This window comes from Hemitrygon akajei, chromosome 29, assembly GCF_048418815.1.
Source record: "Hemitrygon akajei chromosome 29, sHemAka1.3, whole genome shotgun sequence".
In the NCBI taxonomy this organism is placed as follows: Eukaryota; Metazoa; Chordata; class Chondrichthyes; order Myliobatiformes; family Dasyatidae; genus Hemitrygon; species Hemitrygon akajei.
The window spans coordinates 22,939,998-22,967,535 of record NC_133152.1 but is presented as its reverse complement, the minus strand read 5'-3'; the positions used below and the strand labels follow the sequence as shown (position 1 = coordinate 22,967,535).

General features: G+C 43.8%; 1 protein-coding gene across 3 annotated transcripts in view; it reads left to right on the top strand.

The window, feature by feature from the left end:
* Window positions 1-223: 223 nt before the first annotated feature.
* The window catches only part of arhgef19 (Rho guanine nucleotide exchange factor (GEF) 19), a 120,547-nt gene continuing 93,232 nt past the window's right edge, over window positions 224-27,538 (top strand). For 2 of the 3 annotated variants that reach the window (XM_073031858.1, XM_073031856.1), the window contains exon 1: window positions 224-614. In XM_073031858.1, the coding sequence (XP_072887959.1) occupies window positions 560-614 (55 nt within the window). In that variant the 5' untranslated portion in view covers window positions 224-559. The remainder of the gene's footprint in view (window positions 615-27,538) is intronic. The other variant, XM_073031859.1, reaches the window with a different exon arrangement.

The window sequence follows — 27,538 nt, the reverse complement described above, 5'->3', positions numbered from 1 at the left end:
TTGTTTCGCCTGAGCGTCTTAAATGACTTGATTTGTCAATCGCAGCGATTTTGCTTTGTTGTTGTTCCACACTTATCGATCGTTTATTATTTACTTGGACAAGCTGGTTTACATTATTTGCATATTCCCCCGTGGGCATTGGCTCCTAATTAGCTCCGAGTGTTACCTGCAGACTGTACACTAACTCAACCTCCCTTGAGCCTGCACTGCTCCACACCAGTAGAACTTGTTTGAGACTCTTCAGTGGGAGGAGGATAAACGAGGCATGTTAGCACAGCGCTCTCGCCTTGCGCGCAACCCGGAGAGTGAGAACGGGCTCCTTCTACAGTGGACCGCCGGCAGCAGGAGGAAACTCACTTGGCGGTCGGGCAGCAGGTGCTGAGAGCACAGATCATGCAAGTCTGTCGATAAGGAATGTCAGGGTGTCTGCTGGGAACCGGGCAAGCCGTTTGTTTTGGGCTTCAGTCCCCGTTTCCTGCTCCGGCGGCGGCGTATATGGGGACCTACAGCGATTGCTCTGGAGTTATTAACACCGCCAACCCCGGGCACAGCCTGCGAAATGGACTTGGAGCACCGGAGGATTAGGCAAGGCAGGAAACGGCAGCGACTGGGAGGTAAGCGATCGGCGGACTCCGCTCAGCTCAGCCCGCCGCGGGGAAGTCGGCTGCATTTTCTCTGTCAGGTGAAACGCTGCCACTCCGGGGTCGCCGACCCTGTGGATCGGGCTGACCGCCGATTGACTACGGTTCAAGTGGGCGAGCGTGCGAGCAAGCCAGCCCGTCTCCCTTGGGGAAGCTGTAGCAGTCGGCGTGACTTCGTGCTGCGATTTATGCAAAGCGTTCCCTTACCTCAAGCGCAGTTTAAAAAAAAATTAGCAAGCAAGGTCCTTGGGCACCTGGCCCGGGGAGTCGGCGTGAACTCAGCCGGCTCGTTTCTGCATTCAGATACAACCCAGCTGAGTGAAATCCTCTTTAAGCTTTAAAGTACTTCTTTATTCACGTTAAGTAAGGCAGCCACGTTTGGAGGTAAAGGTTAAGATCAGGGGAGATTACTGGGTATATCACAGTCCTGAAAGGTAGCTTGTCTTGTTCAGAAACGCCGTCGCTTTTGTTACACGCCGGGGGTTTTGACAGGTAGCCTCAGCACCGAGCTTGTGTTACAGGGCAGGGGTCCGCTGTGTAAACAAAGTTTCCCTTACATACCCAGGGCCTCGCAGGTAACCTCTCTATTGTACTGAGATTGTGACAAGTTCTTCTCTGAATAAACAGGGCTTGCGTTGAATGGCCAGGGTCTTTCAGGTAAACTGCTCCAGCGGAGCTAGTGTTACACGGCCAGGGCCTGACAGTTAACCTCGCCACCACTGTAAAAAAAACCAGAACCCTGTGCTAGACAGATAGCTAGCCTCTCCACTGTATAATTGGAAGGTAACTGTCTGGAGAGAGATTATGCTCATATGATGGGGGTTTTGACTAGACGCCTCTCCTCAGTACAGTCAGCGCTCTTGTAGGACGGTCGGAATCAGTGAGGTACCTTCACTCCTGTGTAAGGGGCAAGGGTTACATGGCTGGCGAGGGAGAACGGGTGCCTCCCTTGAGTTTTCTACCGTGGGACTCCCCACTTTAAGGCCGGTGCTGCCGCCATGTTGTGATGTTACTGGCATCCCTTCACCTGAAAGTAAACACGGATGGAGATGGAGGAATTTAATACCCCTGGCTTGTACTGGTAGGGGGGGGGGGGGGGGGTGGGAAGTGCTGAAAAATGAGCTGCTCAAATCCATCGACCCGAACCAGCTCCTGGCCTCAGGAAGAGCTTTCTGTCTGCTGGCTGGAATCCTGGATGGTGGTGCACGGGAGGGGGCAGCCCCGTCGGCTGAAATCTCAGTACCAGGACATATTGTGTCCGGGGACGGGGGTCAGTAGGGAGTAGACTGTGGAACTCAGCCCAAAAGACTCTTCCCTTCTTTCTACCCTCTTCATTATCGGCGACGACTTCTACTGAGCCGCGTTGGCCAGCCCAACGCTCATTAGCACTGCCCTTCTGCCCCGAAAGGTGAACTGAGTTGTAAACGCACCGTGGCCGTTGAAGTCAGCTACCACCCCCTTGGCGGCCGACACCGGCCCTTCAGTAATAACTCTTTCTTCTAGTGTGGGGTTCCATCACTGGCAAAGCAGCAACAGGGCCTCTGCCTGCCTTTCAGTTGCCAAGGTTCTTGTTGGCTGTGTATAGTTAACTAGCAAAATCCTGGGCTTGAACTGAAATCTGACCAAGGGTACCGGAACCTTGCTCCCCCGAGTATAAACAGCTGAATTTGCCCCAAAACAATCGCTTTGACCGAGACTGAGTTTTCACTAATCTTTGCTGGTCCAGCTCCTCCCAAAGAAGAAACTGACTCAGAGACTGACTCATTCCTCACTGCATTTAATCAAGAATATTGATTAAATTGCTTGCCTTGTCTTGAGATATCTCGGCGAAACAATAGGAAGTGCATCGACTCCATTGTGGTCCTGTCAGTGTCGGGGTTGGACAGCTTCAAATCGAATCAGATTGCCAGGCCCAAGGTGACCTTTCAACTTTGCCTGCCTGTTAAAAATAAACATAAACGTAGCTGTTGGAGTCAAAGGGCACAGAAATTCAGCAACAAAACCAAAGTCACAAAACAAATGTTTTAAAATTCCTTTTTTGCACATGCAGATTTACTTCTATTCAATCTACACTCAGTGGCCAGGCATAGCTGTAGGCCTGCTCCTTAATGCAAATATCTAATCAGCCAATCATGTGGCAGCAACTCAATGTATAAAAGCATGCAGACGTGGTCAAGAGGTTCATTTGTTGTTCAGACCAAACATCAGAATGGGGAAGAAATGTGATCTAAGTGACTCTGACCGTGGAATGACTGCTGGTGCCAGATGGATTGGCTGAGTCAGAAACTGCTGATCTCCTGGGATTTTCATGCACAACAATCTCTAACGTTTACAGAGAATGGTGCTAGAAGCAAAACAAAAAATCCAGTGAGTGGCAATTCCGTGGGTGAAAACACGTTGTTAATGAGAGAGGTCAGAGGAGAACGGCCAGCCTGGTTCAAGCTGAGAGGAAGGTGACAATAACTCAAATAAGAGTACATGTCAACAGTGGTGTGCAGAAGAGCATCTCTGAACGCACAGCACATTGAACCTTGAAGTGGATGGGCCACAGCAGCAGAAGCCCATAAACAAGCCCTTATAGGATTAAGTACAGGAGATACCTAATAAAGTGGCCAGTGAGTGTGGCCCTATTGGATGTGCTGGGCTCTGAAAACAGGATATCTTCGAATAGGCCGGTGGATGTTCCTAGCATCCCGTAATGAGTGGACAGTTGTCTGTAAGATCAGGTGAAATAGTTTGATCTTTCCCCTCACATCTGTCCTTTACGATACTGCATCAGTGACAGTGGGTTACGACGGGTGCTGCAGAAGGCAACATCTTTCTTGCTAAATGAAAACCAGAAAACTGCACATTCTGGAAATCTGAAATTTAAAAGAAAAGGTGCAAAAACTCTGCAGGTCAGGCAGTACCTGTGGAAAGAGGAAAAGGGGTAATGTTTTAGATAACTCTCACCTCCCGTAGATTCTGAGTGCTTCCAGCATCTGTCTTTCTTTCATTTTCTCCTTGGAGAAATTTAACTACCGGTAGCTTACTTTTTCCTGCAATCCAGCCAGTAGCCAGATTTGAGATCATAAGGGATTTAAGGAATATAGGGCTAGTGCAGGTAAGTGGTGCTGCAATAAAAGATGATTATCTTTTTGAATGGTGGAACCAGCCCAATGGGCTGAATGGTCTACTCCTGTTTCTACCTCTGATGTTCATATGTAATGAAAATATTACAAAATAGTTTTAGATGCAAATCAAATCCAAGAGTTAGAATTTTGCTTGTGATGGATCTTCATGTTATTCAGACTGCCTTCCATAAGACCTTAAGAAATAAGAGCTGAATTAGGCCATTTGACCCATCGAGTCTGTTCCTCCAATTCATCATGGCTGATCCATATTTCCTCTCAGCCCCAGTCTCTTGCCTTCTCCCCGTATCCCTTCATGCCCTGACTAATCACGAATCTATCAACCTCTGCCCTTTCGGGAATATCACTCCATTTTATTTACTGTCTGACCTGAGTGTTGCTGTAGTACTGCTGTCAGTACGTGTTCCGATTTTCATCTTTATTCATTCTGCCACTTGCTTTCCACCACATATCCGCAAATGTACAGTGGGTGATGTGATCAGAGTCACGCAGGGCTACCCCAAGCTAAAAGTTGTGGAAATCCGACAAATTCTCCCAAATATTTTCCAAACAGTTTTCAAGCTAGTAATAATAATAATAAAATGTCTCATGTTATTCATTAATGAATAGATTTAGTATATGTTAAATTAGTTTAATTATAGGTCGTGAGGTCATATTCAAATACCAGTGACCTGGGTTTAATTCCTGCCGCTGCCTGTAGGATGTGTACATTCTCCCCATGACTGCGTGGGTTTCCTCCCACAGTCCAAAGACGAACTGGTTGATAGGATAATCGGTCATTGTAAACTGTCCCGTGATTGGGCTAGGATTAAATCGAGGGGTTGCTGGGCAACATGGCCCAAAGGGCTGGAAGGGCCTATCCTGTGCTGTATCTCAATAAATGAACAAAATAAAGATCCAACAAGTCAATACTTGAAGAAATACAGCCAGACTGCTCACTTGGAGATTTGATCATGAGTCAAAAGCTCAAATATTTTGGCCACATCATGAGAAGACAGAAATCCTTGGAGAAAACTCTCATGTTTGGTAAAATAGAAGGTAAAAGAAAGAGAGGGTGACAGAGGCTACAATGGATAGATAATATTACTCAAACAATGTGTATGACCTTGAGGGATCTTAGAGAGGTGGTTTCCAACAAGAAGGCTTGTGTAGGAGTCCATGAGGTCACAAAGAGTTGGACTTGACTTGACATCACATATTGTAAAAATACATATATGTCACCATATACAACCTCGAGATTCATTTTCTTGTGGGCATTCACAAAGACAAAGATAAGTAAAATAATCATAATAAACAAATAAGCAATAATTATCAAGAACATGAGATGAAGAGTTCTTGAAAGAGGTCCTCAATGTTGGGGTGAATGAAGTTACCCCGACTGGTTGAAGAGTCTGGTGGTTGAGGGATAGCAATTATTCCTGAACTTGGTGATGTGGGTCCTGAGGCTCCTGTACATCCTTCCAGCAGCAACCAGAAGAGAGCATGGCCTGGATAGTGGGGGGTCCTTGATGACGGTTGCTGCTTTCCTGTGACAGCACTTCATGTGGTTGTGCTCAGTGATGGAGAGGGCTTTACCCATGCTAGATTGGACTGTATCCACTACTCTTTGCAGGCTTTTCTGTTCAAGAGCATTAGTGTTTTCATACCAGGTCATGAAGCACTCTCCAACGCACGTCTATAGAAGTTTTTCAGAATTTTACATGACATGCTGAATCTTCATGAACTTCTAATAAATTAGAGGCACATTCATGCTTTCTTTGTAATGGCAGGTATGTGCTGGATCTAGTACAGATCCTCTGAAAATGGTAATGTTGAGGAAAAGAGGGAACAGCACTGACTGGGTTCTGCAAGTGAGGAAATCGAGGATCGTTTGGGCAAGAAGGTACTGAAGCCTAGGTCTTGGAGTTTATTGATTAGTTTTGAGGGGATGATGGTATTGAATGCAGAGCTGTAGTCAATGAAGAACATCCTGATGTGTGGATCTTCACTGTCCAGATGTTCCAGGGTTGAGTGAAGAGCCAATGAAATGGCATCTGCTGTGGACTTGTTGTGACGGTAGGCAAATTGGAGTGGATCCAAGTTGCTCCTCAGGCAGGAGTTGATATGTTTCATTACCAACCTCTCAATCCACTTTATCACAGTGGACCATAGTCACCGAGGCAGACTATCACATTCTTCCATGGCACCGGTATAATGGAAGCCTGCTTGAAGCAGGTGGGTACCTCAGACTGACGAAGCGAGATGTCAATGATCTCAGTGAGCACCGCAGCCAGATAATCAGCACAAGCCTTTAGTACTCGGCCAGTTACCTCGTCTGGGCTGGATGCTTTCCCTGGGTTCATCCTACTGAAGTTGGCCTTGAAGGCTAAAACCACAGGGCGATTATTCAGTTAAATGAAAGGCGTAGAGTGAAGTGGTATGATAAAGGTTACTGTAGAAAGCTGGCGCTTCTGATTTACAGAGAAACCAGCATAGGGACAGTACTTGCGAACGGAACCCTTACATAACCCAGGGACTGCCTGCACTGCAATCATAGGAGATGATTTCTCTCGACCCAACTACTTTAATAAAGTGGTGACCCGATACTACCTGCCTTCTGGATGATCAGGACAGTCACTTAACAGCTATTTGCTATATCAGGAGATATCTGAAAGCTTCATGTGCCTCATTGTTTATGCCTTACAATGTTATCTTGGCTTCTTATAGTATATATGTTGCTTCTTCCATTGATTCCCCTTGAAAACCGTACTAAACCTTACTTGAAAACCTGTTTCACTCCATGGTGAACTGTTTCCTTGGAGTATTCCTCTCCTTCCTTGGGTTTTATTCAAGTGAAGGGCACGGAGAGTGTAAATAAAATTGTGTTAAGCTAAACAGGAAGGGACAAGCCTGTTATCAAATCAGAACAATGCATGCAAAGGACGTTGCATCAGGATGAAAATAAGCAGGCTTGAAATGTGCATCACGTGATGTGATTGAGGGTTATCATTGACCTGTGTACACATATAGTAGTAGTGGGGGGCAGCATCGAGCCCAGGGGATCATGGGTTTTGCCTCTGGTGGACTGTGCCCTCTGGGTGGGAAGATTTGATGAACCAGCTACTGCCCATGCAGCAGATTCCCCTTCTCCACGTCACTGATGTAGTCCAAGGGAAGGGCAAGCGCTGATACAGCTTGGCACCTGTGTTGTCGCAGAGGTTCCCAGAGTGAAGTTGTAAACAACATCAAACTGCCTCAGGGACCCCGGCTCCGGATTCCTTCCTCGGGGTTTACTCCCGAAGCCTTTCCCACGGGTGGGTTTGGCCGCAAGGCAGCGGAGGTTTAAAATCAGAGCTCTCCTTCTTCTAGGCGGGCTGCCGTCCAAGGCTGATGAACCCCACCTGCCCGAAGCAACTGGTTTTGAGGCGCCAGTGGTCCGCCTTTGCCCCTCCACTTGTCAGCAGAACCAGTTCCACTGGGCCTAGTAACTAAGCCATACGTGAAGGCCAAGACTTGGACTTGGTTGTCAGAGGCTGTTAGAAGCCACTTGGAGCACCTTATAGGTAGTGGGAGCTTATCCCCACTACCACCCCCAGCAATGACAACAAATAGGCAGGTGAATATCTGTGGTAAAAGGTGTTTCCAAAGGACAGAGCAATTGGAAGAAGAGAAACAGCAGAAGGAGACATGGTGGCAGAGAGTGTAACTGTCCCAAAACTCCAGCAACCCGAGTTCCATGCTGGCCCCCACTGCTGTCTCTGTGTAGTTGCGTGTTATCCGCAACTAGTGGCTTCTCTCCCTACCTCCCAGAGACGTGCTGGCTGGTAGATTAAGTGGTACCTCTAAGTCGTCCCTATGGCAAGTGGGTGACAGGAGAAGCAGGGGGAGTTGGTGGCCATGAAGAGAAATTGGGCTGGAAATGGGAATGGGTTTGGGGACATTTGCTTTGAGATCCAGCAGAGACATGATGTCATAAGCAAATGTGAAATGTAGAATGGCATGGTACACACTGGCTAGAAAGGAGGAATTTAGAAAAAAACATACGTCGGACATCTACAGACTTACTGACATGAATTAGAATTTAATGTGAGGGATAACTACCAATATTAGTTGTCGCAAAAACAGTTCAGTAAAAACTGGAAACTGCGATTAAAATATATATATATATACAGGCTGAGTGAAGCTGGATACCTTTAATCCCACAGGCACTGAATTCCTAAGTGGATTTGAGACTTTACTGGAGTAATATATCCTTAAACCAACAAGGGACAAACCATGCTAGCTGTAATGATCAGAAGTGAGCAAAAATCAGTTAACAACCCAGTAGGAACTGTGACAAGATACACAGGGGAGAAATATGAGTTATGATCAAGATTTCAGAAGAGGCTGAATTTTAAGGGATGTCACAGGAAGTGTCCATTGTTAACTGGCCAGATTTGTGAATGGGAGCATGGGTGGCACAATGGCACAGTTAATACAGCAGCTGCCTAACAGCGCTGGAGACCAGGTTCAGTCCTAGGCTTGGGCCCTGTCCGCTGGGAGTTGGACCACGGGAGTCTCCTCTGGACGTTTCGGTTTCTTCCCACATCCCAGTGACCTGTGGCTTGGTGAGGTTAATTGGCCAGCATAAAGAATTCCCCTTAGGTAAGTAGTAGAATCCGGGAAGGGGGAAGTTAATGAGAATATAGGCAGAATAAACGGGAATAATGTGGTATTGGTGTAATGGGTTGTTGATGGATAGCATGCGCTGAGGGCTGAAGGGCCTGTTTCATGAAGTATCTCCCTATGACTAAACTCAAATTTATTTATAATTGTTAAACCAGACTTTCTACAATCGTTGAAATGAAATACTGGTTTAAAAAAAGTAGAAAAGATTTCCCAACTTTAGATCAATAGGGAAAGGTTATAATTATCAGGAAAAATTGAACAAGCTGAGAAGAGGATACTGGGGACAGAGTTGTAAGAGTGCTTAAGTATGCTGTAAGGGCAAGATAGGACAGATATTTCCATTTGCAGTGGAATGCAAGAACCAGAAGCCTTAATTATGAAATAATAACTAATAAGTTCAATAAAGAATTCAGGAGAAACATTTTTGCCGAGCATTGGTTAGAATGTGCAATGTGCTATCAAAATGGAAGGCAATTAACGTGGGCATATTTAAGACAAACCTAGTCAAATACATGAGTGAGGAGAGAAAGGACTGGAAATGTTTCTTGATGGTTGAGATGAGGTTGCCTGTCTGGAGCAAAAAAAAATTAGCATAGACTTCCTGGACGACATGTTTGTTTCTGTGTTGTAAATACAATGATGGTGTCAATATTAGTAGTGAACTTCACCATTGTGCCAGCACTGCCTTTGGCTACCTGGGGAAAGGGTGTTTGGAAATCAAGACACCAAGCCCGAGACTCATGTTATATGAACTTCAGTTCTAAATGCTATTTGCTTATTTTTATAGTTTGTGCAATTTTTTTTTCCTGTAAGTTGGGTGTTTGAGAGTCTTCCTTTCTCAATGGACTCTATTGGGTTTCTTAGTTTTGTGGCTGCCTGTGAGGAGACAAATGTCAAGGGTGTATATAGTATACATGCGTTGACAATAAATGAACTTTAAACTTAAGAGGGTATAAAACCAACTAAGGAAAGTTATGAAAGGAAAAGACAAGTCTATGGAGGCACCTTTCATAATATTTCAGAGGTTTGGAAGTGTGGTAATGCGACAGCCAGTTTGTGCACAGCAAACTCCTGAAAGCAGCATTTTGATTGTGAAATACTGACACAGCCCGGGGGGTAATTCCATCATCTTTCAGTAAATGACAAAGGAGCTGTGCTGCTTACCTGAGAGAGTAAGCTTAACCCTTCACTTACAAGGCAACACTTCCAAAGCTGAACCCACAGGCAGGGCTGTGTGCACTACCAGCCGAACCATGGCCAACCTTCTAACTAGTACTTCTTCCCCCCCACCCCCCACCTTATTCTGGCTTCATCCCCTTTCCTTTCCAGTCCTTATGAAGGGTCTCTGCCCAAAATGTTTATTGTTTATTCATTTCCACAGATGCTGCCTGACCTGCTGAGTTTCTCCTCCATTTTGTGTGTGTTAATCTGGATTTCCAGCTTCTGCAGAATCTTTTGTGTCTATCAAAAGTTGCAATAAGGTTTAGAGCAGGGGTTTCCAACCTTTTGTATGTCATGGACTCCTACTATTAACCATGGGGTCTATGAACCCCAGGTTGGGAAACCCTGCTTTAGAGGCTGAATAACCCATTCCAGTTCCTGTATCTCTATTGTTCTTGGCTGTGTTTTGAAAGTGTGGAGTTCAGGAATCAAGATTTATTGATTGCATACCTATTAAGAATAAATTTCACTGCATTATATCTGGAAGAGCAGTTAACATGGTTGCTTTCCAATATCAAGATTATATAGGCTTACAGAGACTAGGACCAGTGTTGGAAATGATCTCATGCTGCAGGAGATGTTTCTGACATGTCAGTCCATGGCCTTCACTACTTCTGTGATGAGGCCACATTCAGGGTGGAGGAGTAACACCTTGTATCCCATCTGGGTAGCCTCCAACCTGATGGCAAGAGTATTGATTTCTCGAATCTCCGATAATGGCCCAACTGCCCGTCCTCTCCTTCATCATTCCCCATTCCTGTCTCACCCGATGCTCAACAAGGTGTGAGGAGGAACAACAACACAATACTGGATACAGCAAATTATTAGGTGTATTCTGCATATAACGTATGATGAGCCTGACTAGGAGGTCCGAGTTGAGAAGAGTATTTGGGGAAATACTCTTCATCTCCATTTACAGGTCTAACGGAGCATTCGAATAGGGGTATAGTTTGACATTAAGACCAGGAGACCCAGTCAACCTTGGTAATCTAACCAATAAAGATTATGCCAGTTTGTAATTAGCTGCTTTGTTCTGATGAAACATATCCTGGGTGCTGGTGTTTCTTGGTAGGGCAGGTTGAGGCATTTGATGTTGCAGTGTTGGCCGAGCTTGGCAATTAGCTTGCAGATGTTCCACCGCCAGTCGAAGTGACATTCTCACTGTGTAGTTGTTTGTGTTTCTCTCTGGGAGTGCTCACATTTATATAGTCCCCCTTTCGCTTGCCTTGGTCCTGATTGGCTACCCCTTCAGTTGACCTTTGAATTCTATTGGCTCGAGATTCTTTGGCTCTAAGGGGGTTTGTAGATGGCTTCTATTTCGATATGTTTGTTTATAGTGTTATCAGAAGAGAACCACACCTTTAAAAATTCTCATGCCTGCTTTGTGTTTCCCTGCGCCAGAACCTCCGTGGCGTCCCAGTTAAAATGGTGTGCTTCTCGGTCTTCATGTATCCTGGACTGTGTAAAGGATTATTTTTTATCTGTTGCCTCAGTGATGGATGAATACTAAATTAGAACACTAAAAGAGACTATTCCATCTCTCAAACCACTTGAGGCTTTTTAGAATATTACAGATTCACATATGTCCCACTCCTTATGAAAGACCCAACACGCAAAGGCATGAACCAATCAAGCTAATTAATACAAGACTTGGATATCCCTGGTGTAAGAATGTCTCTCTGCCAATACAAAGATTTTCCATTAGAATCTACATAAATGGATTCAATTCTTTGACCAACTTTTTAATATTATTTATTATAGAGTCATAGAACACTACAGCACAGAAATAGGCCCTTTGGCCCATCTAGTCCATGCCAAACCTTTAATCTGCTCAGTCCCATCGTCCTGCACCTGGACCATAGCCCTTCGCAGCCTCCCCATCCATATACCTATCCAAATTTTTCTTAAATGTTGAAATCAAATCGGAATCTACCACTTCCGCTGCCAGCTTGTTCCAGACATTCACCACCCTCTGAGAGAAGATCCCTCCCCCATATTCCCCTTAAAATTTCACCTTTCACCCTTAACCCATGACCTCTAGTTCTAGTCTCACTCAACCTCAGTGAAAAAAGCCTGCTTGCATTTACCCTACCTACATCCGTCATAATTTTATATACCTCTATCAAATCTCCCCTCAATCTTCTCAATTCTAGGGAATAAAGTCCTAACATATTCAACCTTTCCCTATAACTCAGGTCCTCCAAGTCTTGGCAACGTCCTTGTAAACTTTCTCTGCACTCTTTTAATCTTATTTACATCTTTCCTGTAGGTAGGTGACCAAAACTGGACGCAAGACTCCAAATTAGGCCTCACTAACGTCTTATACAATTTCAACAATACATCCCAGCTCCTGTAATCAATACATTGATTTATGAAGGCCAATGTGCCAAAAGCTTTCTTTACAACCCTATGTACCTTTGACGCCACTTTAAATGCACTATGGACCAGATCCCTTTGTTCTACCATACTCCTCAGTGCCCCGCTGCTCACCGTGTAAGACCGACCCTGGTTTGTCCTACCAAAGTGGAACACCTCACACTTGCCTGCATTAAATTCCATCTGCCATTTTTCAGCCCATTTCACCAGCTGGTTTAGATCCCACTGCAAGTTTTGACGGTCTTACTCGCTGTCCACTATACACCCAATATTGGTGTCACCTGCAAAGTTGCTGTTCCAGTTTACCACAGTATCATCCAGATCACTGATATAGATGACAAACAACAATGGACCCAGGATCGATCCTTGAGGCACACAATTAGTCACAGCCCTCCAGTCAAAGAGACCACTCTCTAACGTATTCCGTGAAGCCAATGCCTAATCCAATTTACTGCCTCATCCTGAATATCAAGTGACTGAACCTTCTCGACCAACCTCCTATAAGGGACCTTGTCAAAGATTTAGTTAAAGTCCAACTAGATAACATCCACTGCCTTGTCTTCATCAACTTTCCTGGTAACTTACTTGAAGATCTCTATTAATTGGTTAGACAAGACCTACCATGTACAAAGCCATGTTGAGTATCCCCAGTCAGTCCTGATCTATCCAAATACTTATATATCCAGTCCCTTGGAATACCTTCCAACAACTTTCCCCCTGCTCACCAGCCTATAATTTTGTGGCTTATCTTTAGAGCCTTTCTTAAACTAAGAACACCATTGGCTATCCTCCAATCCTCAGGCACCTCACCAATTGCTAAGAATATTTTAAATGTCTCCGCTAGAGCCCCTGCAATTTCTGCATTTGCCGCCCATGTGATCTGAGGGAACACCTTGTCAGACCCTGCGGACTTAACCATCCTAATTTGCCTCGAGACAGAAAACACCTCCTCCTCTGTAGTTTGTGTAGAGTCCGTGTCCCCGTTGCTGCTTTGCTTCACGTCTGTAGAGTCTGTGTCCATCTCCCGAGTAAATACTGATGCAAAAAATCCATTTAAAATCTCCACCTTCACTTTCTGTTCCACACATAGATTACCACTCTGATATTCCAGAGGACCAATCTTATTCCTTACTATCCTTTTGCTCTGAATATATCTGCAGAAGCCCTAGGATTCTCCCTCACCTTGTCTGTAAGAGCAACCTCATGTCTTCTTTTAGTCCTCATGATTTCCTCCTTAAGTGTTCTCTTGCACTTCTTATATCCCTCAAGTACCTCATTTGTTCCTGCCCGCTATGCACCTCCTTTTTCTTAAACAGGGCATCAATATCTCTTGAGCCAAGATTCCCTAAACCTGTTATTTCTTGCCTTTTATCAGGAACATACAAACTCTACTCTCAACATTTCATCTTTGAAGGCCTCCAGCTTACCAAGTATGCCTTTGCCAGAAAACAACCTGTTGTAACCCACACTTACAGATCCTTTCTGATTCCGTCAAAACTGGCCTCTCTCCAATTTACAGTCTCAGCCCAAGAACCATATCAGTTTCCATAATTACTGCACCTGGAAACTAATGGCATTATGATCATCAGATGCAAAATGTTCCCCTACACAAATCTCTGTCACCTGCCCTGTCTCATTCCCTAATAGGAGATCTTGTATCACACTCTCCCTAGTTGGGACTTCTATGTACTGAATCAGGAATCTTTCCTGAACACATTTGACAAGCTCTTTCCCATCCAGCCCTGTTACAGTATGGGAGTCCCAGGTCACTAAGTGGAAAGTTAAAATCACCTACTATCACCACCTTATGATTCTTGCAACAGTCTATGAACTCTCTACAAATTTGCTCCTCTAAATTCTCGGACTGTTGGTGGTCAGAATCAGAATCAGACTTTAATCGCCAAGTACCTATGCACATACAAGGAATTTACTTCCGGCAGATGTTGTCTCTCTGCTCATAACAATAATAATGATAAATATAAATGAAAATATAGATTATACATACAGGTAGTGCAATCCAAGTAATAGTTAGCAGACAGTTAACCGGCAGTTAACTGTTCAGCAAAGTGACAGCAGTAGGGAAAAAACTTCTCCAGTGCCTATTAGTCTTAGTCTGGAGGGATCTGAAGCGCCTACCAGACAGAAGCAGATCAAACAGTCCGTGCGCAGGATGGGAGGAGTCCTTTATGACGTTCCCCGCCCTCTTCTTCAACCTGGAAGAGTACAGGTCCACAATAGAGGGCAGGGAGGCTCCAATGATGCGCTCGGCAGTCCTCACTGTGCACTGTAGTCTGGTTCTATCCTGCTTGGTGGTGGCTCCAAACCACACAATGATGGAGGTGCACAGGACAGACTCAATGACTGCAGTGTAGAACTGCAGCAGCAATTCCTGAGGCAGACCGTATTTCCTCAAGAGCCGCAGGAAATACATCCGCTGCTGGGCTTTCTTCAGGATGGAGCTGATGTTCTGCTCCCACTTCAGATCCTGAGAGATGGTGGTTCCCAGGAACCTGATCTGTAATATAATCCCATTAATGTAGTTGTACCTTTCTTATTCCTCATTTCTACCCATAAAGCCTTACTAGACAAGCTCTCCAGTCTGTCCTGATTGAGCACGGCCGTGATGTTTTCCCTGACTAGTAATGCCACCGCTCCCCTTAAATCCCTCCTGATTTATCACGTCTAAAACAATGGAACCCCAGAACATTGAGCTGCCAGTCCTGCCTCACTAATGTCTAGAATGTTATAATTCCCCGTGTTGATCCGTGCCCTAAGCTCATCCGCCTTTCTTACAATACTCCTTGCATTGAAACATACACAGCTCGGAACATTAGTCCACCATGCTCAACCTTTCAATTCCTGAGTTTGTGTGTAGGCTTAGCAACATCCTTCTCCACAACCATTCCTCTGTCTGTTCTGGCACTTTGACTCCCATCCCCCTGCAACTCTAGTGTAAACTAGATATTTTCTTTTAAAGGTTCAAATGTTCATTTTTATTATCAAAGTACGTATGCAGAATACAACTCTGAGATTCATCTTCTCCAGATAGCCATGAAATACAGAAAAACCGCGGAAGTTGATGAAAGAAAAGATATTAACCACCCCCACAGAAACATTAACCACCCCCACCGCACTGCATGAAAAGAAAAAGAAAGAACAACTCACAAACCCCCAAATTCCTCCCTCGCACAAAAAACCGACAGATCACCCACCTGGAAAATGGCAGCTAGAGCATCAAACCCCAAACCCCCAACCCCTCTCTTACAAAAAACTAACATATTGCCCACAAAGGGAAAAAACAGTGTATCTATCATTATCTGTGCATTATCAATATCTATGCATTATTTTATTTTTTAGACACAAAATGGGATACTTTGCCCATTGAGTGTGCTGGTCTTCAGGGCATTCTCCCTCTGGTCTTCATGCATTTACTGCTACATTCCTGAGACTTTCCCATCACTCACCTGCAGTGGGGACAATTTACATTGATCATTGCCCTTCACCTCCTCCATACATTCTTCGTTTGTACTTGCCATCCAATTTTCTGACCCTTGGCATTCTTAGTACCACATCCGATCCTGAAGCGGAAGGCTGTGGCTTTAAGTTCCTCCAGAACCGTGAGTTATTTGGATCGCACATCAGCACGATCACTAAAGTCTCTCCTTCCCTTCTCCACCTCTGCAACACTTCTATATTAAAATCCTCACCAGTGTTGTGTGATTCTCTGTGGCCTCACCCGTCGCTACTTTTGTGCCCTCCTCCAGCCCTACATTACTCCAAGATACCTGGACTCCAGATCTGGCCTCTGGAACGTGACAAACCATTGGTAGCCTTAACAGCAGTGGAAAAAAAAAACTCTAGACTATCATTCTGCTCCTATACCTTTCTGTGTCTCAAACTCTATTACCATCTTTAAATTTCCCCTTCACTTCCCTGTCAAAGCCTTTGGTCATCTGTCTACTATTTTTTTGATGTGACTTGGTAGAAAATTTTGTCTTTTAATGTTCCTGAGAAGTACCTTGGAATGTAAAGTACCTTTGGAATATTTTGTTATTTTATAGGCGCAATATAAATCCATGTTGTTGTTGACCTTAAAATTCTAGTTTGGTTGAGACCTCTGCTCTCTCAACTGGATGTAGTGGATGCTTTTATGAAGCAGGCATGGAAGTGCAGTGCACTGTCTTGGAGATTATCCTTTGAGTGACATCATTGGAATACAAACTATTATCAAATTGTTATTTGTTGGATTTCACTGAGAGCAAATTAACTCTTGTATCCTACAAGATTACAGTGACTACAGTTCTAAAGCACTTAATTGGCTGTGATGTGATTTGAGAAGCCCTGAGGTACAGGAACTGGCTGCACTAATTAGGAGGTTGGTGGCATTTATTTACATGGAGGGCCTGTGTTATGGAAGCCTTTTTAATTTGCTGGAATGCAACTTAATTATCAAGTTGCAAAACTTAGTAATTTGTGTTGCTTATCAGATATATAAAGGGCCAAGTTGTGTAAAGGTATCGAGTCGGGACGAAAGGTATCATACTTTTTTCTTATTTATTTATATATGTTTCTTGATGTTCTATCCTCAGTAAGTGCCTCAGCTTTGTCCCCCTGTGTCCACACGTCAGTGAGTTCCGTGCCTGCAATGACACTGAGCTCTTCTTACACTGCCTCCTTCTCCACGCCTATTTCTTTGGCAAGGAGTTTCCAGCCCACACTGACGACCCCTTATCCCGTCTTCAGCCTTCCTCCTCTTCCTGGACATCCTGCTCTGGATTTTTTTTTATTGCTAACTGTCGATGAGGCATCAACCATCTTGACTTTACCACTCCTCTCTCCAATTCTAACTTCACTCCTTCCCAATGTATTGCTCTCCACTCTGTCTGCACTAGTCCTAACCTCACCATCAAACCTGCTGATAAGGGGGGGGGGGGGTCCTGTAGTAGTCTGGTGGACTGACGTCTACCTTGCTGAGACCAGTTGTCAACTCTCAGACACTTCCTCTTACTTACCCCTCGAACAGGATCCCACTAAAGAGTGCCCGGCCATTGTCATTGGCACCATCACTGACTTAATTAACTCTGGTGATCTCCCATCCACTGCCACCAACCTCATAGTTCCCTTACCCTACACCTCCCATTTCTACCTCCTACCCAAAATCTACAAACCTGTCTGTCCAGGTAGCCCCATTGTTTCTGCTTGTTCCTGCCCCACCAAACTTATATTTGCATACCACAACTCTGTTTTATTCCCCTCCCCCGGTTCAATCCCTTCCTTCCTACATCCATGATATTTCACACATTCTGCATCTTTTCAAAGACCTCAGGTACACTGGCCCCAATCATCTCATTTTCACCAGGGACGTCCAGTCCCTATACACCTCCATCCCCCATCAGAAGGGCCTTAAAGCTCTCTGCTTCTTTCTGGATAACACACCCAATCTGTTCCCCTCCGGCACCGCTCTCCTCTGTCTGGCAGAACTGGTCCACACTCTCAATAATTTCTCCTCCAAACCTGAGATGTAGCCATGGGCACTCGCATGGATCCCAGCTATGTCTGTCTTTTTGTTGGCTATGTGGAACAGTCTATGTTCCAAGCCTACACTGGTATCACTTCTCAACTTTTCCTACGCTACATTGATGTCTGCATTGGGACCGCTTCCTGCACCCATGTGGAGCTTGTCGACTTCATCAACCTCGCCTCCAACTTCCACCTTGCCTTCAAATTTGACTGGACCATTTCTGACACCTCCCTCCCTTTTCTCGATCTCTCTGTCTCTGGAGACAGCGTATCTACTGATGTCTATTAGAAACCCTGCGAATTTCAGAGCTACCTGGACTATGCCTCTTCCCACCCTGCTACTTGTAAAGATGCCATCCCCTTCTCTCAGTTCCTCTGTTTCTGCTGCATCTGTTCTCAGGATGAGGCTTTTCATTCCAGAACTAATGAGATGTCCTCCTTCTTTAAAGAAAGGGGCTTTCCTTCCTCCACCATCAACACCGCCTCACCCGCACCTTTTCCATTTCGCACATGTCTGCCCCAACCCCATCCTCCCACCACCCTACCAGGGATAGGGTTCCTCTTGTCCTCACCTACCACTCCAGCAGCCTCCTCGTCCAGCACATAATTCTCCGAAACTTCCACCACCTCCAATGGGATCCTACCACTAAGCACATCCTTCCCTCTCCCCCGCTCTCTGCTTTCTGCAGGGATCACTCCCTAAGTGACTCCCTTGTCCATTTGTCCCTCCCCACTGATCTCCCTCCTGGTACTTATCCTTGTGAGTGGGACAAGTGCTACACCAGCCCCTACTCCTCCTCCCTCTCTCCTATTCAGGGCCCCAAACAGTCCTTCCAGGTGAGGTGACACTTCACCTGTGAGTGTGTTGGGGTCATCTACTGTATCCAACACTTCCGGTGTGGCCTCCTGTATATCGGTGAGACCCAACGGAGATTGGGAGACTGTTTTGCCGAGTATCTACGCTCCGTTTGCCAGAAAAAGCATGATCTCCCGGTGGTCACCCACTTCAATTCTACTCCCCATTCCCATTCCAACGTGTCAGTCCAAGGCCTCCTCTACTGTCGTGATGAGGCCAGTCTCGGGTTGGAAGAGCAACACCTGTTTGGGTAGCCTCCTACCTGATGGCAAGAACATCGATTTTTTGAACTTCTAGTAATGGCCCCATTCCTGTCTCCCTCTTTCACCTTATCTCCTTACCTACCCATCACCTCCCTCTGGTGCTCCTCCCCCTTCCCTCTCTTCCATGGCTTTCTGCTCTCTCCTATCAGATTCCCCCTTCCCCAGCCCTTTATCTCTTTTCACCTATCAACTTCCCAACTCTTTACTTCACCCCCTCTCCCAGTTCCACCCATCACCTACCATCTTGTATTTCTTCCTCCCCGCCCCCACCTTCGAACTTCTCATCTTGTTTTCCAGTCCTGACAAAGGGTCTCAGCCCGAAACGTCGAGTGCTTACTCTTTTCCATAGATGCTGCCTGGCCTGCTGAGTTCCTCCAGCATTTTGTTTTTGTTGCTCGGTTTTCCGCTGTTATTTCTGAAAGTGTGCTGTGTGGTTTATTTTAATATTAATTTATCACTGAAGTGAAGGAACATTGATTCAGCTGTATCCCTGTATGCAAATATGCCAAATTTGTTCTCCAGTTATCTCGTCATTACTGTGTGCAAATTTTAAATTGCAATTTATCTAAACTCATCCCTTTATTAACTTATTGGTATTATTATTCTTGTCTGGTAACTTAATCCTTTTTTAATTACTTCTGTTTTTTAGTGAAACCTAGTCATTTTCTTAGCATTGTTGTCTGATGCTTCCCAGTGCTTTACATTGTCTCACTTTGCTCTGTGCCTCTCTTTCCGGCACTGCCTCTGTTGTTAATAGATTTAAAACCTACTGATATGGCTGCATGGTTGCAGTTCCTCCTCTTCTTTGCCTCTTTAACTACTTTATTGGAATCTTTCTTTGGTTAATCAAGTTCATGCCATTACGGCATGCTTTCTTAATTTCTTACACATCTCTCTCGCTCTGTCTGATTCTCACTGTTTGGTGCTGTGAATTTGTAGTCCTCTTCTATCCTAAACAAGTAAGAGGACATTTTGCATGTTCCTTGTTAGCAATGATTTATAAGAATCTTGGATCAATATTGCATATCTTGCTCTGCCCAAACTACTGAATATTCTCTGACCAAGAATGCTTTTTAATCTACTCCAGCCGTCCCTTGTTTCCTTTTCTATCTGGAGCTCATCAGTGTTACTCAAAACACTTTATATACTTCCACAGGTAGGGGTCAAGCTAGCTCCTGTTTGTTTGCCGATCCTCTGTGACTTTGGTCAGCGAAAACTTCCCTTCTGGAACCAGTTCTTGTCGCAAGGAAGGCTCTTGTCACATCCTTGCCTAGAGGAAAGGTTCAGCTTTCCTGTAAATCACCACACACTTTCAGGAATCTGAGTCATTCTCCTCTACGCCATCACCTATTTATTTCACTGATAAATGTTTGATATCCTGAAGCACAATTGTTCAACTTATTTGTGCTATCCATTATATTTTTCAAGACCTCAGTGTGAACTACGACTCCACTCCATTCCTGCTCTGCGACCTATGGGAATTGTATAACCGATTGAAAATGTCTCATTCAATTTTCTACTCTGTAGCTAACCCAATCTGTATTGACTGGGGAATCCTTGGGAAGATATAGATGAATGTTCATTTTGTTTGTGGATGTTTTGAGCCCCAAAGTCATATCTTAGTGAATAATTGCTTGAAATATTCTCTGTTTATTAGAGCATAAAAGAGTACTGCACAGTACAGGCCTTTCAGCCCAATGTTGTGCTGACCTTATAACTTCCTCCAAGATCAGTCTAATTGTTTCCCCCCACATGTCCCTAATGTATCTGCTGCTACCACCCACCCACAGTAATGTGTTCCATGTACTCACCACATACCTCTGGCATCCTCCCTATATTTTCCTCCAATCTCCTCAAAAGCATGTCTTTTCGTTTTAGCCATTTCCACCCTGGAAAGAAAGGGAGCTGGTCGTCCACTTTATCCATGCCTCATATCACCTCTGTCAAGTTGCCTCTCATCTTCCTTTGCTCCAGAGAGAATGTCTTTAACTTGCTCAGCCTTTCCTCATAAGACCTGCTCTCTCATCCAGGCAGCATCCTGGTAGGTCTTCTCCACGCCCTCTCTAAAGCTTCCACATCCTTTCTGTAATGAGGGGAAATATTATCAGTTCATTCACTAAAGTTTGATCTTGTAATACATCAAAAGTTAAAGATCATTAGCCCATATCTTTACAAAGTTTACTGACACTGCTGCCAAAAGGCAGGTGATACAAAAGCAAACTTAATTTTGAATCTAGCACAAAGGAAGTTTATCTGATTTGAATCTAACTATTCCTCCAGCATTCTTTTACTCATATAGAGGAGAGAAAATTGTATCTATTTCCATCCAGGAGGCCATTTTGGCCCATTGAGTCCATGCCAATTCCCAGGGGAATGTCCCATTCTGTCTCCTTACTCTTCTTCATTCCTGCACGTGAGCCTATCAGCTCCCTTTAATTCTTTTTGCAAATAATCTATGTTAGTTGTAATGGCCAATTAACACAGCAATCAAGTATCTAAAAAGGAAATTTCCAGCACCAAAGGAATAAAATTGGTTCTGAATTTGAACATGCTGCCCTGAAAAGGTTTGCACTTTTTAATGAAACATTTTATACTTTGGCTAATTTTAAACAATCCAGTATTTTTAATCGAAAGGAGAAAATTGTAGTGAGAGTTGCTGATTAAATTGTACATCACTCTCTGATTATTAATTTCCCAAATTTATTTTCATAATTTCTAAAGCCCCACTGTATAGTTCAGCAAGAACATTCCAGAACAAAGTATTGCTAGGGAAGGGAAGTTACTGGTGAGAATCCTTAGGGATAGAATTTATGAGCAGTTGGAAAACTGTGGCCTAATTAGGATGAGCCAGCATGGCTTTGTATGAAGCAAGTCACGTCTTATTAACTTAATTTGAGTCTTTTGATGAGGTTATGAGGGTGATTGATGAAGGTAGAGCTGTGAGTGTTGTCTACAAAGATTTGGTAAGGCATTTGACAAGGTCCCTCATGGGAGGCTCATCCAGAAGGTTAAGATAAATGGGATCAATGGTAAATTGCCCATTTGGATTAGTATTAGAGGGTTAGTATTTTGCAGATGATACAAAGAGTGGTAGTGTTGTGGACAGCATAGATGACTGGCAAAGAATACAGGAGAATATAGGTCATTGGAGATATGGGCAGTGAAATGGCAAATGGAGTTTAACCCAGACAAATGTGAAGTGTTGCACTTAGGTAGGTCAAAAGTAAAGAGACAGGATGCTGTTAAGGGCAAGACCCTTAACAGTATTGATCAGCAAGGGGATCTTGTGGTTCAAGTTCATAGTGACCTGGAAGTGGATGCACCTGGTTGAAAGGGTGATTAAGAAGGCATATAGTATGCTTAACTTTATTAGTTAAGGCATTGAGTTCAAAAGTCAGGAAGTTATATTGTAGCTTTATAAAACTCTAGTTGGGCCACATTTGGAGTATTGCATACAGTCCTGGCCATCTCATTATAGGAAAGATGTCAAAGCTTTGGAGACAGTGCAGTGGAGGTTGCTGCCTGGATTAGAGGATATGTACTATAATGAGAGGTAAGACAAACTTGGGTTGTTTTCTCTGGACCAGGGGAGGCTGAGAGGAGATCTGAGAGAGGTTTATGAGATTATGAGAGGCACAGATAGAGTAGACAGACAGTATCTTATTCCCAGAGTTGAAATGTCTAACACCAGAGGGTGAGAGGGGGATAATTTCAAAGGAGGTGTGAGAGGCGAGTTTTTACACAGAGTGGTAGGTGCCTGGGGAGGTGGTAGAGGCAGATACGTTCGGGACTTTTAAGAGATGTTTAGATAGGCACATGAATGTGAGGAAGATGGAAGGATATGATCATTGTGCAGGTAGAAAAGATAAGTTTAGTTGGCTATTTGATTGCTGATTTAATTGGTTCAATACATCATTGTGGGCTCGTACCTGTGCTCTACTGTTCTATATTTTAAAATGCTGAGGAAGTGTCAGTCTTGGATCTTGAAATGGGTAATAGGCAAGTTTAGAAAAGTACCCCAGAGTAAAATCTCCCCGAGGAAATACAGCTCGATAGAATTTGGTATTTACGTTGAGACAGAAAAACTTGGCTTGAAAACAACTGCGTTTAGCTTGGAAAAAGGGGATTTACAATAGGAGGAGGATAAAATTGGCTAACGTGCTAGGGCAGATAGGTTGGCAAGTTAGGCAAGCAGAGGCAGACGTTTCATGACTCTGAGCAAAATGCATCACAGTAAGAAAAAATGATTCTAAGGGAGGGATGAACAAGCCATGACTAATGTACTCTAACTCAGTCGTTCCCAACCTTCTTTGGGTTACCGCCTCCTTGACTCCCAGAACACATCCCCAGTGCCTTCCTCCCCATTTCCAGAATAACGTAAAAACTATAAAGATCCACAGAGAAAGAAAGTAGGAACTGCAAATTCAAAAACAGTGACCAATAATTGCAAAACATTTAAATCTAATTAAAGCTACAAATAAAATGACTTCTTAATTACAGTAATAACAACTTTTGAACATACATACTTTTCACTGCTTCATTGCTTTTTCACCTCTCAGTGAGATGGATGGGCCTGTTGTAGTGACATCGGCTTCTCAACGTCAAGCTGAATGTCACACAGAAGGCGTCTCAGATCCCTTCATTCAGTAATTTGCAGTCTGTTTCGTTGCTTTGAAAGAAGTTGGGCGACCGCACTGAAACTGTGCTCTACTAAATATGATGTTTGAAAGGCAATAAAGAACATCTTGACCTTTTTCCATACAGTGCAGGATAGCATTTATAGATTTCTTTCTCCGACCAAAAGTCTTGATATGATTTTTTTGGATTCTCGGGTTCAGCGCAGTCATTTTGTATGGTGTACTCTCTTAAGATGTTCAAGGAGCCTAGAAGGTTTCATTGCCTCATTTGGGGAAAAAAAAACCATTTTCACACAACAGGCATATTGGTTGTGTGGTACTAGTATAAATCTCTATTTCAAATACTTCACACTATACTGTTTATATTTCTTTTTCGTTTGGTCTGCTTCTGCCATTTTTGTTATGGATTAATGGCCACAGTCAATTACCTATTGTTTTAAGTCCAACCTCAAGCCAAGACCAATAAAGTGAATTATAGCTCAGGCAAAACTTGACTCTCAGCATGAAGTGGGGCAGTGATATCTCATCTGGGCCATAAGCTAAAGAAATGCAGTCAAGACCATTTGAAAGGGAAGGTTCTGAACTTTACCCCATTGAACGCCATACCCTAATTCTCAGCAACTGCGTCACTGTGTGATTAGAATATAGGAATCATCTAGCTAATATGGTACTACGGTAGCGGATGACAATAATGAGCAGTTCACGCCCGAAAAAACACATTTCTTCCTGATATATTAAATATAGAAGTGTCACACTGCTTTTCAAGAACTGTAACGTGTTTCAAGTGAAGTTTAAGACAATGGTGGGTTAGCAAAAGATGAGGTGATTATGTGATCATTGTAATCAATTACGAGGCACTGAAGATCCAAAGTTTGTAACAAGTAATTAATTTCGTAAATTAAGCTTGTAATCCCTCAGCTGCTCTTCTTGCTACCAAGTGCTTCCCCCAAATACCCCCTAAGAAACTCCCAGTCTCTGGGGGGGAGGGTGTGATATCACTTCCTTTGGGAACCACTTCTCTAACTTCTCAGAAAAAGTTAGAGAATATTAAAGTGAAAGAGGAAATATATAAGGAAGCAAATCAAAGGCTTAGTCAAATTCAGAAACTAGCAAAGGAGGGAAGTAGAAAGGATAATAAGCAGAAAGAAAAAACTTAGGTTACATTAGTAAGTAATAAAAAGCAGGCAATAAGAGTTTCTTTGAGCATATAAAAAGGGACAGGCTGCAGCAGAGAATGGGGTTGGGGAAGCAGAAATAAGGAACACGGCAGAGGGGCTAAGCAGATTCTTTGCATCAGTCTTAATGGGAGGTTATACAAGGAACATCCCAATATTTAATAATGCTAAGGAAGAATGAATTACCATCACCAGAGAAATTATTTGAGGCAAACTAATGGGGCTAAAGGTTAATAAGCCCCTAGTCTGGGTCACCTGCTTCCTCAGATACTAAAAGAAGTTGCTACTGCGATAGTGGATGAAGTTCCAGTGAAGGATTAGAAGTTTGGAAAACTGCTGATGTGACATTGAAAGGGAGGGAGAGGAAAGGCTGCTTACTGTAAAGAACAGCCTAATGACTGTTGGACGAATGTTGAAATCAATTATTGAAACATAATAGCAGTGCATTTGGAAAATCATGAAATAATCAGAGTCAGCAAGGCTTCATAAAAGGGAAATTCTTTCTGACAAATTTGTTAAGAGTATTTTGAGGAATTCTTGGCCAGAGTGGATAGAAGAGAGCCAATGTAGAGCTGCATTTGAATTTCCTGAAGATGTTTGACAAAGGACCTCGTAAATGGTTAATACAAGATTCCCACAATGCAGTTGGCAATGTTGAATTATGGACAGGAGATTTGTAACAGGCCGCAAAGCAATAGGTAGCAATTGAGGGGTTATTTTCAGGCTGAAAACCCAGTAACAAGTGGAGATCATTACTGGGACAGCCAACTGTTTGCAATACATATCCATAAATTCACTCTTGTATTAATGAAATGAAGTGAATATATATTTCAGAGAAGATTCAGTAAGATGATCCCAGGGAGCGAGGGAATGCCCCACAAGATAAGGTAAAACAATTTGAGGTTGACTATTGGATTTTAGAAGAATGAGAGGCAATCTTATTGAAACAGATAAGATTCCTAGGGGGTTAGACATGGTAAATGCTCAGAGGTCATTATCTTTCATGGGAGAGTTCTAAATAAGGGTCCAGGAATAAGAGGTGGGTTCAACCATTTAAGACTGAGATGAAGAAAAATTTATTGTAAGGTGTGAGTCTTCGGAATTACTTGACTTAGAGAGCTCTGGGAGCAGAATCTTTATACTTGGGGCTGAGATAAATAGAATTCTAATTGGGAGAAGGGCAGGGAAATAGATGTGGGAAATGTTACATCAGCCACGATCCTGTTGAAAGGTGGAGCAAAGGATGGAATGAGACCATAGGATATAGGAGCAGATTAGGCCATTTGGCCCATTGAGTTTGCTCTGCCATTTTATCATGGCTGATCCATTTTTCCTCTCAGCCCCAATCTTTGGTATCTCCTCCCCCGCCCCCCCCCCCCCACACCAACTCCTTCATGCCCTGACCAGTCAAGAATCTATCAACCTCTGCCTTAAATATACATAAAGATTTGGCCTCCACAGCTGCCTGTGGCAAAGAATTCCACAGATTCACCACTCTCTGACTAAAGAAATTCCTTCTCATCTCCACTCTAAAAGGACGCCCCTCTATTTTAAGGCTGTGTCCTCTGGTCTTAGACTCTCCTACGACAGGAAACATCCCCTCCACTTCCACTCTGTCAAGATCTTTCACCATTCGAAAGGTTTCAATTAGGTCACCCCTCATTATTCTAAATTCCATTGAGTACAGGCCCAGAGCCATCAAATATTCTTCATATGGCCTATACCGACTGGACTATACTTACCATTTCTTCATGTCACATGGTCTTTCATAGTTTCTAGATCCTGTCTATATCCTCCAGAAAGAATCTCTTTCACCAACCTTTTTTGTTGTTCCTTTAACCCCGTTCTTCCTGATTGTGCCACTTCAGATCATGTTGATGATCCCGTATTCCAGCATCCTATTACACCTGTTAGTCTGCCCCGCTTCCACTTCAAACCAGAATGATTGTCCACTTGTCAAATCAGTTTTCCAAAGTTTCCTGTGGTAAGACCATCCACCCCAGTTCACACAAACACTCCTCACTCACCAGATTATAACTCCCTGCAAATCCATTCCCTCCCCTGCCCCGAATGTAGAATCACCATCCCCCAAAGACCTTCTCTTAAGTCTGAAGTCCTCCTTTCCTCCCATATTCAGTCACCCCTGGCTTTTCCCTTCATCTTCCCAATCAAGTGTAACTTTAACTCCCCGTTCCTTTCCTTTCAATCTTTTCCTTTTCCATTTCTCCTATCTGCTCCCTTTCATTTTGTTCCCCTTCTCCTGCAGCTGCTGAGGAAAATGATTTTGGTTATTGCACAACAGAATGTACACTCGGTGGCCGCTTTATTAGGTACACCTGCTCGTTAATGCAAATATCTTATCAGCCAACTCAATGCATAAAAGCATGCAGGCATAGTCAAGAGGTTCAGTTGTTGTTCAGACTAAACATCAGAATGGGTTAAGAAATGGGATCCAAGTGGCTTTGACCATGGAATGATTGTTGGTTCCAGACTGGGCGATTTGAGTATCTCAGAAACTGCTGATCTCCTGGGACTTCCACACACACAGCAGTCTTTAGGGTTTACAGAGAATGGTTACGAGAAACAGAAAACATTCTGTGAGTGAAAACACTTTCTTAATGAGAGAGGTCAGAGGAAAATGGCCAGACTGGTTCCAGCTGACAGGAAGGTGACAGTAACTCAAATAACCACATGTCACAACAGTGGTGTGTGTAGAAGATCACCTCTGCATGCACAACACATTGAACCTTGAAGTGGATGGGTTACATCCGCAGGAGATCATGAGCATGTCCTTGGTGGCCACTTTATTCGGTATCTCCTAGACCTAATCAAGACACCACTGAGTGTATTTTCCAATTCCTGTTCTTGTGAAAACCCTTGCTTTATAGTAGGTAGTGCGCAGAATTACATCCACGTGTGCTAGTGTCTGGGGTTAAAGCAGGCCGGGTTCCACAATGGTGCATATCATGCATCATTTTCCTCAGCACCTCTGGAGAGATAATATCAATTGTAAACCGCAGGGAACCATACTAGCAAAGAAATGGAAGGTGTGGTATGTGGCTTTGGGCCAA